General features: G+C 37.7%; 1 protein-coding gene across 3 annotated transcripts; it reads right to left on the reverse strand.

The window, feature by feature from the left end:
• Positions 1-931: 931 nt before the first annotated feature.
• Positions 932-6820, reverse strand: LOC102225139 (solute carrier family 2, facilitated glucose transporter member 9-like). 3 transcript variants are annotated; one of them, XM_023337972.1, is made up of 12 exons: positions 6368-6820; positions 6010-6108; positions 5618-5778; positions 5407-5531; positions 5193-5322; positions 4057-4205; positions 3752-3939; positions 2853-2963; positions 2508-2609; positions 2311-2386; positions 2074-2177; positions 932-1982 (listed from the first exon to the last, which is right to left on the reverse strand). In XM_023337972.1, exons 1-12 carry the CDS (start codon positions 6389-6391, stop codon positions 1773-1775), a joined length of 1479 nt encoding a protein of 492 aa, XP_023193740.1. In that variant the 5' UTR covers positions 6392-6820; the 3' UTR covers positions 932-1772. The 3 variants fall into 3 exon arrangements, with proteins under 3 accessions (XP_023193740.1, XP_014330181.1, XP_023193741.1); XM_014474695.2 differs by having other exon boundaries at positions 2074-2201; XM_023337973.1 differs by having other exon boundaries at positions 2074-2201; positions 6010-6067; positions 6368-6402.
• Between the last annotated feature and the right edge of the window lie 7229 nt (positions 6821-14049).

Raw genomic sequence — 14049 nt, forward strand, 5'->3', positions numbered from 1 at the left:
GATGTCCATCATTCTTCACTAGTAGAAAGTTTCAGACAGCTGCCAATCATCACAGGAGTGGCCATCCCTGCATGCGGTCAGACAATAAAACAAACCTCAGTAGCTACAGCTCAGGCTTTACAGGCCTAAGGTAACAAGTTGAATAATGACAATCATGATATGTGAGCTATAACAAGTACAATGTGACATTTTGGAATGGTTGTCAGAAGAAATGCTCTTTTTAATAAACATTAGATGTCATCTAATCTTACTCTGTTTGCTAGAAGAATTTACTCAAATGAAGTTAGGTTATTCTAAATCTATTGTGTTTTAAAATAATAGGAACCCTGCTACAGCTACCGGATAAGAAGTGTGTTTAAACACATTTATGATCATTCTTTCCACAGGACATTTGTGAGGTCAGACACTGATGTTGGACAATAAGCCCCGGCTCGCAGTCTTTACTCAAATTTACCCCAAAAGTGCTCCACAAAGTCAAACTCATGACTCTTTAAAAATATTTGAGTTTCTTCCACACCAACCTTGTCACCTCTTGGTGCAAAGTCAAGTTACAATAAGTAAGGGGTATCAGCAAACTGGACCCACAAAGTTTGGAGCACGAGATTGTCTAAAATTTCTTGTTTGATTACTGTTTGCCACTAGTAATCAATCAGCTGACTAGCCTTAAATGTTTTAGATCGAGTGTGAAAAACGTGACTCTAACAGAGACAAACACAGAAACTTGTTCAGCTTACTCTGCTGTACAGGTGTTCACAGCTGATCCCCACACAACTTGAGAGAGCTGCAACAAGGAAGAATGAAGAAAACCTGAAGTTTACAGATGCACAAACCTGATAGAAACCAAAGATGCGTCTACTAAATACTGAAGGCAGTGAATATTCATGCAATCACTTAGTTTATATTGCATATTTTTATTTATCTATTGTCATTTTATAGGAATCAATTTTCACTTTGACATTAAACAGCTAAATTTGAGCTGTTTCATGATATTCGTGTAAATGAATATTTAGCAAAAGCAATTAAAAAGTAAAACATCCAAGGAGGTGAAGGCTTTTTTATTATCTTAAAAATAAACTGGAAAAACTAAATCCAAAGGAATGAGCATATATAGCAAGTAAAACCTTAACAACAATAATTAACACAACAAAATGATTTTATCATGGCAAGACATAAATGTAAAACATAAATGACACACAAAAAAGATCACTTACAAACAAAATCAAAAACCAAATTTCCAAGGAATGTAGCATCTTCCTTAATCTCTAACTTTGTCTTTATTCAGCATCACATCATCATGATCTGCAGCTGCATTTCCTACAAGTCAAACCCGACTGAAATGCGGCGATGGGATCTTATGGGAACTTGACATTTAAATGACTGCATTTAAAAGGGATGAAATGTTTCTCCCATGTTTGTATGAACACATTATCTATAAATTCAACAAACAGAAAAGATGTCACAATCCGATCAATTTTATGAACAAGAACAGAATTTGTATTTTATTCATATTGACAAGTATTGTTTAATACATTTAAACGATGTAATTTTTTAAATTCTGAAATTCACATATTCATGTATGTTTTGAGTAAAAACACTGTACAAGAGCAGAACTATTACAATGAAAATTGTTGGTGAAATGATTTTTTTTTCACCAATATTTCCCTCAAATATCAGTTTCTTTTTCTTACACATTTTAGTAAAAAAACTGATCACTGAACTAAACTCAAAATATAGCACTTGTATAGTAGCTGCACGCTTTGCCCAACACTGCATCATAATTTGGTCTCCTGTGCTTTGATTTCACAGATTTTAGATGAGTTTTTCTTCTGTGAGGTTTTATCTTTGGCATGCATCCTGTCAAACTCAGCAGATACTTCCAGCGCTGTTCGAGCTTTGGTCTCCGGCACGTTAAACCTCACGTGAAACCCACAGATGAGGCAAACAGCCAGAAATATGAGGAAGCAAAAATTACCAAGGTTCTCCTGGAAACATTTGAAATGGTAAATTAATTTACAAGCTAACACATCTGAAGTGTGGCTGAGGATACAGACATTTTAATGCTGAGGCACTCACCACCAAGATGGGGAAAAGTGACCCCAGCACAAACAGGGAGATCCAGTTCACTGTGCATCCGACCGTGTAGCCAGCTGATTTAAACGACTGAGTTAAAATATCCCCTGGAAGAGGAACCGTCGTTGCAGCTTAGCATAAAAAAATAAAAAAAAACCAATAGAGTAGTAGAAGGTGTTATGGAAAGCTTTTAATTTAGAAATGAGTCAAATATAATGGAGCATTGCAAAACAGACACACCTGGTCCACTGGAAAAGAAGAAAATGAAGAAGAAAACGAGAACCATGCTGCAGTACGGCAGCCACCAGACAGTTTTCTGCAGAGAACAAGAGAATATTTTATCCCTTTTCCTGGTGTCATATCACACAGAGGAACAAATTGTGAAGAAATATACACTGGATAAATCTATTTTGTTTTTTTTTTATATATAAACTCACCTGAAAGTAAACAGTGACAGAGAGGAGGCCCAGAGATGCAGCCATTCCTATGTAACCTCTGACCATCAGGTCCTTTCTGCCCATGCTCTCAATTATCATGAACTGCAAATTTAATATAGATTTAACAGCTTAATGCAATGTTCAGCTCTCACTGACCACATGGAGTCACTATCAACACACACAAACACATTCAGAGTAGCTTAAATTGAAACACAAGATTTAGATGTGATAAAAGGAAGATAAACTTATGATATTAAACATAAGCTGTCAGGATGTTTTACCTAAAGCTACTTAACAGAACAATGTTAATAAATAATAAGTGAAAATCAGTGAAGGAGGACTTACACAGCCTATAGAGGTAGTTAATTCACAGAGGCCTGTCCCCAAGGCAGCGTATGCTAACCTGTGTTCTTGGATCCCTGCAGCTCGAAATACATCAAAAGAGTAAAAATACACCTGAAGAGAAACATTTGAACATGTGAGATTTAATTTAGAACATCACATTTGCAGAGATGCACTGAGAGAAATTAGGTGGGACTGGAATTGTTGGATTTTAAGCTTGACCAGCTGATCAGTGATGGTTTAACTAAAATGTTGATATAATTGTGAAAATCCTTCTTAAGCACATAAAGTGATGCCACCTTTGGATAGTTTTGGACACAAAGGCGTTTCAACATTCCTTATATTTAGAATAAAAGAATAAATAATTTAACAACCTGAAACCTGTAACTATTTTGAAAGGATTTTATTTAAAAAATATTTTGTGAGATGATGTGTCATTTTTAGGAGTGGGAAAAAAAGATTTAAAAAGTTAAAAGTGAGCCATAATCTATCATGTATGAAAGTAAATAAGAACTGATACATTTCATTTGAAGTAGTTTTTATCTATAGATACCTCTGCTCTATAACATTACTGTAGATTTTCACTGATGAATAGACAGATAACCGTTAAGTCAGTTAAAATCCTATGTAAATTTATAGTTTTATTTAACAAAAAAACTAAAATGAGCTAAAATCCTCAGGTCAAAATTTCAAAAACTGGTGACAGGAGATCAGAAATCATAAAATCTAATTGGTGCATCTCCTCTTGGGCCCTATTCATTTGATTGGTTAAAGTCAGTGCAGTGAGTAATTTCATGCTTTGGAAATTCATACAAACACAGATCATCAATTCTGCTCACAATAAAAAGGCTCTCTGTATGCAAAGTAAATCAAGGCTATTTGCTTTTGTGAGGGTAACTCACAGCATTGATGCCACTGAACTGCAGCGCGAAGAAGACGATAACAATGGTGAGGAGCTGCCAGCGAACAGTTCGGTTCTGAATTAGCTCCAAAACCGAGCAGCTTCGGATGCTCTGCAGAGCTGCTTTCTCCTCCAGCATCTCTACGACTTCCTTACTGTAATCTTTTTTGCCCCATAGTTTCCTAAAAGCTAAGCAAGAATGAGAAAACGGTGCATTCAGGTGCCACTGCTTGCAAATAGTGACAAAATGAAGGAAAATGTATTGTGGAACAGATCATTTTAGGGCAGGAAAACGACATATCAAACCATTCTCAGAGGCCTGGAGGTCTCCTCTTTCCAGCAGCAGGAACCTGGGAGACTCTGGCAGGAGAGGCAGAGTGCAGAACTGGAACAATGCAGTGAAGCCATTGAAACCAAGCAGCCAAGGCCAGCTCTTTTCTGTGCCAAGCAACTCTCTGCATAAGGGAAAAAGTCTCTTTGAGATGAAGCAACAGTCAGGTCATCAAACACACAAAGTCAAGAATCATTAACAAGTCCAGTTAAATAAGAAAACATTCTGTCAGGAGAATAAGGGCTGAATTGGGTCAGAAGTTGACTAACTTAACTTTAGTTATATGTACTGATGTCAATTGAACATGTTAGATGTAAACACTGATCCATTATTTGCCTGAGAGAAATATCTGATTAATTGAAGCGTCAAATTGTGTCAAGATTATGTGATAAAAATATTTTTTCAGCCACAAGAAAGAAATGGATTTTATTTAAGGCTGTTTATTCATTCATTTTCCATCCAGTTCTTGTACCTGAACATATCAGCATATGTACCATGTTGGATCAAAGTGCAGACAGGAACTCAGGAGGATCATGATTATAGAAACAATGAAAGGAATTACATAATAACAAGACCGACAACTGAATTCAGCAGACAACGAACAAGACACAAGAAAGAATTTAACTCAACACAAAGGAAAGAGCTAAGATGGAGAGGCCCTAATGAGAAAACACTAAAATGATCTAAATACAAACACAAGTGACAAGCATATTGTGCAGATTCTCCCCAGGTAGTAGAGGACAGATGAGATAAAGAGCGGCGAGCGATACAGGGAACAAATCTAAATAATTTTTTAACTATTATGTAATGTTTTCTATGAAAATAATTTTAAAAAAAAACATAATCACAATGACAATTATCATATATAAGGGAAAACATCATTTCACAAGCAAAAGTAAATTTGGTAAAACATTAAAAAAAGTCTTTAGTACCAATATTGCAGTATAAAGTTGGCAGAAAGACTTTTAAAAAAAAGACAGAACCAGATAGCTCCTGAAAATACAGGACTTTTCACACTATTGTATTTCAATGAGGCCCTGTGTCATTAAAATAGACTAAGACATGACCATAGATCCATACTGGATTGTTCATGTGACCCAATTGAGCTCACCTGATCCCCAGCAGCTGACCACAGAACTTCCCGATGGCTAAAGCAGTCGCAATGGTGACGCCCACCATCGCTCTCAGATTCTTAGGAGAAGATTCAGTGAGATACATCGCTTGTGCTGAAAGACCAACTCCTGAACACAAACCAGTTGCAAAACTCAAACTGTTTGTGAAATAGAATAAATGGAAATATAATGTGGAATGGTTTGGTGGATTACCTGCATTGATGCCGTAGAGAAACCTTCCCACCATTATCATCTCAAAGGAATTGGCTGTTCGGCTTGAGATCATCAATATGGCTCCTAATACAGCCCAAAAATTATTTACTAGAAGACAGCGCTTTCTGGGGAGGAGACAAACACAGGGTGTCTAGTTACAATCAGCAGCATTGAATCAAAACGCTGACTGAAGCTGTAGTTGTGTCCCAACCTGCCAAATCTTGAACTGATAGAACTTGCGACCAGTGATCCCAGCAACCCCCCGATGCAGAAAATAGACACTGTGAAGGACCAGATGAGAGACACCTCCCAGTCCACTAGGATTCGATCGTATCTTTCCACACAGCTTTTATTCACCAGCTCTTTTATGAACTGCAATAGGAAAACACACAGGTATTCATAAATTGCACACATCAAAAATAATTTGGTGTCCCAAATCCAACATATCTGGTTAAAAAGACAGAATTCCCTCATCAGCTAATGACCTAATCATTTGATTCAGACGTGGTGACAGAGTGACACATCTAAAAGTTGCAGGACTCCGATGGTCAAGGAGTTTGACACCTTTCAAATCCTAACTTTTTTGGAAATCATTCTACTTACTTGAGAGGGGGAAGTCATCACAGAAACACTGAATCCATACTGAAATGTCCCCCCGATGCTGCAGATGAAAATGGCCGCAATGAGGACAGGATAGTTCAGCTGCAGATGCACACACCAAACAAAAATTGTATTGTTAGGTTAAGATCATTAAATTAGTTATTTTAACAGATAAGACACAATAATTATTGGTACTAAAAAAAGAAACTACTGTGAAATAACTGAAGACAGTTGTAACAAAAAAGGGAGAGGCAAATATTAAATTGTAAAGTAAGGCAGTTCATTTGTTCAGCACATTGTCTTTAACAGCGCATTTCGAAGAAATTCAGAAAAAGACTAAATGTTTTTAAAAATCACTTACAATTTCAGTCAGGTGTTGTGGCATGGTTGCAGTCTGTCACTATGTGGCTTCTCAATTCATTTGTATTCACTAAGCCCAATTTGTAACCGAGTTCTGAAATGATTTACTTTGTTTTGAGGCCAAAGCAGAATTGTGAAGTAGAGTGACGAAGCAGAAATGCTTTGCTTTTCTACTTGGTTGGAAATTTATTAACCCCATTAACAAATTCTTTCTTCTTTTCTATTTGTCGCACCTAAATGTTTCAGATCATCAAGTAAGTTTTGATATCTACCTTAATAACTTATGTAAATGCAAAAAAATTGACCACATTCAAGCTACTTCAAGAGCGCCTTGAGTTCTCATCCAGGAGGTCACAAAACATTTCACCAACTGCAGTCCTCACTTGGCTCAGTTTAGATAGCTGTTCATGATTTAACATCAAGAAAGGGCATCATGGGAAAGATCCACTGCTCACTGCAAAAAAAATAAAAAATAAAATAAAATACAAAGGCCTGCTTCACATTTCCTCGCAACAAAATAATTGATGGAACCAATTACATGGAGTAAAACCAATTTATTCTGCTCCATAAATTCTGATATCCTGAAGGTCATCGGTTCATGAGATTTAGTTCAAGCACACTTGGGTTATGCAGCAGGAAAATTGTCTGTAGCGCACCATGGAGTCCACTGCGTAACGGCCCTTTAAGTTCAGACTTAAAGGAACAGTATTTTGTAAAATTGTCTTTTTGAGGTGTAAGTCATGTTATAAGGTTATTCCCTCATAAAAACATACCTGGAGCATTCCCTTGATTCTGTCACGCATAGTCTCCCTTGTCAAACATTCAGCTGTGCAAAACGCTTGGCGGTACCGAGCTCCGCCTTAGAGGATGAAACTCCTCCTCGAAGCTGCAGTTTCCAAGTTACCGAGCTTCCGCCTCACGTAGTAGCCCACCCCAGCCCAGCTGCTTCAAACTAGCCAGCAGCAATTAGCAAACACCTGTTGGAACTGCACACCTGACAAGCCAGTCATACCAGCTACTTCTCAGTGCAACACTGGGAAAACTTTGTTAAAGGGTTAACAGAGGAGCGATGTTGAGATGACTTCCTAAAAGAGGAGTTTCAGAAAGAGCAGGAGTTTTTCAAAAGCCATTAAATTACAAAGTCAGTTTTTTAAAGTCATATTTGATAAATACAGCATTGTTGTAACAACTGAAGGCAACAGTTACTTGATTGTGCTATAAGATGGCACTATGTGCCTGGAAAGAATATAATACTGCCTCTTTAAATCTAATTCAGATGCTGAGACATAACCTTAAACTGACTGTTTAAGGTTATGTCCCCAAAAAAACTTCAGTGTGGCTTAACTAAACACATTCTCGAAAGAACAAAAGGCACAAATGCATCCATTGATGCAAAAGCCTCACTGCAAGTTATCATAATTGTGGCCACCAAGGGTGGTGAGAAGATTAATACATTTTTCCACATATATGACCAAGATGGTTTAGATCACTTTTTACACTTAAAGCTGTACTTAGAAGTGTCACTTCATGCTCATGGTTTTAACAAATATCTAAAAAAGAAATGTATTTTAGAAAAAGTACATATTTGCAGCTTTAATAACTTAAGTCATCATTTGAAAACTGCATTTTGTCTTTTCTTTTTATTTCTCTAATGTTACAATTTTATTCCTCTGGACCATTTAATTGTGACAAAAATGGCTTCTTTTTTTTTTTTTTTTTTTTACAGCGCTGTGTGTGTTCTTGCAACCAAAGTTTATGCAGTTACACAGTAGAGATGGATGGTTAATTATTACTGCAAGACTTTTAAAAAGGTATACGGTTATTTTAGTGTGGAGTAAATCTAAGGGAGACTGCAACATTTTCCTCACTTTCTTTTGGATTTAGTAAAACATATTCATTAACTAAAGCATCTATTTTGAAATATTTAAGATCTTTTAAAGCTGATGAAACATTTTAAATGTCTGCTCTATGGTTATTTCAAAACAAAAACGGAGAAAGTTCACTTATATCACACCTGTTTAATCTCAACCATATTTCAGGGTCTGATTTAGCATAATCCAGTTAACAAACTTAATTAAAAATGTCATGCTGTGGAATATTTTGTGATGAGCTGTTTCTCGACTGAGCACTGGGAGATCCTGAGGTGTTGCTTTGAGGATACCATGTTCAGGCCAGAAATAGGCAGAGGGAAAAAAAACGACTTTATACTTTACTGTTAAGAGATCCAGCATGTTAAGCAGCTCTGCTGGGAGTGGTAAATTGGAGCTGCTCATATTTTACCCTGTGGCAGGAACAGAAAGTGTATTTTTCAGAGCTTGAAGATTAAGAATAGCAGCCCGGAGCTCTTTGCGGATTTATCCAAACTGCTGCTTTCCACATTTTAACGCCCAAATCTGATTCTGATGACAGTCACACGGGGTGAAAAAGAAAACCCCTCTGTGTCGGGTCGAATATTCAGCCACATGTCACACTTCTGAAGCTTCAGATGATAAGAAGACCCATTTCAAAAACACGAGAAGCTACTTGTGAGGCGATTTCTGGGCAGCAGACAATATCTGGCTTGTCGTAGCCACCAAAGTTTCCACCACACAATGCGTTGATGTTTGATGATGAACAGATGCTTTGCTCATTCAATGTGTTCATATTCAGGCAGAAAAAGATATGATACATTGTTTCTCTACTCAAGTTTCTCTAGGACTGATTGCAACATCTGGTGAGATAGAGGCAGCTGCTAAATAATCATATGTTGTGAGTTTTTTCTTGTTTGTTTTGTTGCAGTTCAGTTACATTAGTAAGCACAGAAATTTGTTTGAAATTAGTTCACACCCTATTTTGAGTTATTAAGAAAGATTAATTTGATCCAAATGAACTCGAACCAGTGAAACTGCAAAAACCAGCCAGTTTCCATCAATCTACTCCTTCTGCTCCTGGCGTTTGATTAAACACAGAGAAGAAAATGTGGGTGAGCAAACTGAATATTTTAGTCGGAGGAGGAATTAAAGGACTGAAATCAGCAGATTAATTAACAAGATGCATTTCACTTTGTTTCAGGGGAATTGGGGAAACAGATACTGATTATAAATGTGAAACGGAAACATGATGTTGCACAGATTCATTTTGAACATTTTGGAAAACAGTGAACAAACTAAGCAAAAGAAAAGACATGACTGTAAGGAAATAGTGTGAAATATCAAATTAATCAGCAGAAAAACCCCAACCTATTTTCAATAATCTTTTTGTCTTTTCTGTTGAATTCTAAGCTAACGCTTTAGTTTAGTTATAGATTCGGTTTCATGCTGAAGATTTGTGATAAAATTTAATTGGTATTTACAAGCAAAGCTGAAAATAAAAAGTTTAAATTAGATGAAAAAAGGGACTCAAAACCAAGTTTATTTCTCCGCCTGGCACAGGGAGGAGAGGGGGAATCAACCTAAAAATCCCTAAATTTTATTGATTGATAACAGCAGCAAATAGTGACTTCTTGAGGTCGCTGAGTCTCCATAACGATCATTAAGCATTTCTGAGCCCACCTGGATGATTGGGAGGAATGCCAGAAAAGAAAATCTATCCATAATCACAAACGTAAATGCCACTGGGACTTTAATTGGAACAGTGTTACTTATCTTGCTATGCATGCTGTAAGTTACTTAGGTTTTATGTGAGGAAATAAAGTGTTTTTTGTGGAGTCTTATTTTGGTCTCCTGCTGAGCCATTGAAACAATAGAGAGTCATGTATGGTGGAGGATTTGTGATGCTGTGGGCCTCTTTCTTTTTTAAAGGCTTTCTGAGAGCGCGCACCACCGTGAACTTTTCAATATATCTTCTATCCTCACTAAATATGCTCTGACCTTTAGGGATGTCAAAGGAGAGTCCCACTGATAAAAGCTGCTGGTCGTGTTAAAAAAAGGTAGTAAATTGTTTTTAATTGTTTTTTTGTTTGTTTGTTTGTTTGTTTGTTGTTTTTTATACTTTAAGTTTGCTTGGATATAAAAATATAGAAATTATATTCATTTCAAATGCAAAAAAACTACAAGTAAAAACAAATCTTTTTAAAAGAGAAACAAACAATACACTTAATAATATTACAAATAGTCCTATTCCTTTAATCAGGAATAGTTAGGGCAAAAGAGAGATTGTTTTTTTCTTGTTCTTTTTCTGCTTTGCAGTATGAAAACAAAATGTAGGTTTAAAGTTGTAAAAAGTAAAAATAGAATGTAGCCACTATAATTTAATATGGCCGGATTATCTAAGTAGAAACTTTGACTTGCTCCTTCTTAAGCATGCAAAAAAGAGGAATGCTAATATTATAAATGGTTTAGATAAATAATACAGCAGTCTTTGGGGGGCTGTCTGTACTTGTAAGATTTTAGAGCCAAAGAACCAAATGATTTATACATTAACAACCAGACGTTTTTATTTGTCCTTGACTGTTGCACTGAACTCAATTCTCTGCATATTATTTCTGGCTCCAGAAGACTGGAGACAAATCTCCAAATCAATAGTGCAAAGCACTGAGTGATGTCACATTTCTTCTCTTTATCTTTAAAAGACAGCTTGTCTTGTCAATCCCTCAGCTTAATTAAAGTAGAAGGTAAATCACAAGACCACAAACTGTTTGAAACTCTACAAATGCTACTCTAGGAGCTTTTATTTGTTCCTCACTACACAAGACACAGAAAGGCTGCAGAATATTTTTTTCTGCTTGCAAATAATTTGATGCTAAACATGTACATGTGCAACCGACTGATTACTCCAGAATAAAACCCCTGCTTATATTTTCTTAATTACCATTCGATGTTTCACTTTGTGTTCATGCAAAGAATGCATGAAAAACATTTGCATGATGTAACAGCCCGCTACATTTCGCTGTGACTGGTTATTAAAGTCTTAGTCAAGCACACCAAATATACCAGGCATATTTTACTTTTTCTATCCGTTGCACTGAGTTTAATCAGAAACAGATACGCAGCTGATTTTCTCCGCATAGGATTCTGTGCACAAATACCCGAGCATGGACTGTTTCATGTGGGCTGACGTTGGGGTCTTTAGAGAAAGGCTTGGCAGCAGAAGCAGACACTTAAGGAGTCAAGCCAAATTTGTAAGGTCCTTCCAAGCAGACAGAGAGTCACACAATGCTTGATCACGATGAATAATGAATGACTCATGGGTTCACTTTACAAGGACCTGTTCATGTCCACACAAACATGCTGTGTCTTCTCCTTGGTCTAAAGTGAAGGGGACCTGTAGGGCGTATAACTTCTTCTTATTATTATTGGTATTTCCTCACATTAAAATCAAACACAAACATTGTCTCATGACCACAACAAACACCTCAGCTCTCAGACTGCAAGACGTATGGATTTGAACATGTTATTTTGTCTCAAGCCTACCAGTAAAACAGAACCACATGAACTTTATAAACCCACCAACACAAAAAAGTATTTCAAAAAACAGGAAAAAAACAAAACATTGTCCTGAAAATGCCAGTTACTGTAGATCAGTCCTTATTGCAAGTGACAGCAGACTGACTGGCACGGCAGGAAAACAAAACAAACTTATGTAAAGAATTTTCCAGGAATTGATGCTGCCTATGTTCAGATATTTCTAAAATCCTCTTGTGAGGTAGTCAATAAATCTTCTCTTTTTTTGTGCTGTCAAAATTCAAAACACAATCAGAAAGCCCGCTTCTCGTTTTGCATTCGCAAGGAGCATCATTCAGCCATAAAACACTCTTGTTTGTGACATAAAAAACCAACAGATCAATTTGGCTGCAAGTGCATGCAAACTAGTATCTCATTCTCAAACAGAAAATAAATAAAAAATAAAAACTTTCAACCAGATCAGCTCAGCATCAATTTATCATCCCACTTTCTGGAAAAAACTGGAAAACAGAGGGTCAAATCTTGCTTGGCGTGCCATCATGTCCTTGAGTGTGGCACTTAGAGTTAGATTGCCTCTAAATCTTTTGCTCAACGTAAATAGCTCTTCTGCTCAATGTGGCATGCCTGAAAGCTCTGTTGACTCAGGTATCAGGGACACTAGAGGAGGAACAGCAGCAAAAACAGGTGCAGACTGCTGCAGAAGGGTGAGCTTTTCACACAGGTCAGGTATCCTGTCTCCATATGACCTGCAGCTGAATAAGTCATGTTCGAGTAACTCCAAGAACAACTAGGGCAAAGACATGCACAGGAAAACAGTCCAAATGGTGTAATTAATTGAAAGTTTTCATGTTTGAACAGTTGTTTTTTTTTACTTTTATAAACCTTTTTGCTTGTTGCGACTCTAATCACTTTATTGTCTCCTTCTCAACAGAGTTCTTAATTATTTAATTCTTAATCTGTTCCTGTAATTCAAATCTTAGCATGTGCTAATAGTTTGCTACGTTCTGTTGTTGCGCAACACCCCCCCCCTCCTTCCTGTCTCTACTCTCTCACTCTCTGCTTCCTCTTCTGAGAGGGGAGATGTGCTACCAGCTCTCCATCTAACGGGTTAATTGAGTTTCCTAAATCTGCCGGGATTTACCCTGTCCAGAACTGAAGTAAACTCTGTTTAAGCTGGTTTCGAGAAACGATTCACCTGATTTTTAACGGCCTACATCCAGGTGTCTCACCCTTCTTCCCTCTGTGAATTAGCCAGACTGAGCAGCCTACAGCCAACTAGTTTCACAGAGCACACCTGTTAACGGTCGCTCGTTCTCTTATTTTACAACTTGCATTTGTTATTGAACCAGGTAGGTTTTAGTGACTCGGGCGAGTCCCAAGGATGACGTTTTAAATTTGGGCTACCAGCAACTTAAAAACATTTTAAACTTTTTCCTCTCCAGAATCAAACATCACAGCTATTTTACAACCATCAAAGAACTTTAAGGTGACTCATTAACTGAATGTCCACAACATCTTTTAGATTTTCTTTATGCTAAATATTTTATTAGTAAGGCATTTTTGCAAGGGTCAGTACAGCTTAATTCAGTAGCAGAAATAATCAAATAAGTAAAATCAATCATCTAGTCTATCTTTCCCTACTGCTGACACTGAAAACTAAAAAAGGAACCTTTGAGAGAGACGGACGGAGCTTGACGCCTCGAACCCCAGACCTGGCACGACGACGAAGAAGGTGCTGCAGCAGGAGGAAGACGCCGATCGATGAAGGCCAGGATCTCCGCAGGTCTGATGATGAAGAAGGTGTTGCAGCAGGAGGAAGACGCCGATCGATGAAGGCAGGGATCTCTGTAGGTCTGATGAGCCTCCTCTCCGCATGGATGGTGAGGTCACACAGGACTTGGTGCTGGCAGGAAGGAAGGCACCAGTTCTTCTTCTTTGTCTTTGCCTTTGTCTTCATCTTTGTCTTTGGGGTCTGAACCCAGCCGATGAGAGAAGTGCGATTTGAAGCCACAGGTTGTGGGGCTGACGGGTTGGTCCCCATGGCCGGACAGTCTTCGGCTCCGTGGCCCCGGCTCTTCTTCAGCTGCAGAGTTCTTTGTCCATCTCTTGGCTCGAAGCTGCCCGGAGGATCCAACGAAAGGTTCCTCTTTTGCACTCACCTTTTATAGGGTTTCTTTGGCTAGCACTGTTGCTGGGCTTGTTTCATTGGCTGACTGCTCAGATGATTTCATATCCATCACTGTCTTACAGACATTATGTCCTGATGTCTGTGCTAATGTCTCAGAGTTGCTCAACCTCCTAT

The sequence above is a fragment of the Xiphophorus maculatus genome, chromosome 8 (genome assembly GCF_002775205.1).
Source record: "Xiphophorus maculatus strain JP 163 A chromosome 8, X_maculatus-5.0-male, whole genome shotgun sequence".
In the NCBI taxonomy this organism is placed as follows: Eukaryota; Metazoa; Chordata; class Actinopteri; order Cyprinodontiformes; family Poeciliidae; genus Xiphophorus; species Xiphophorus maculatus.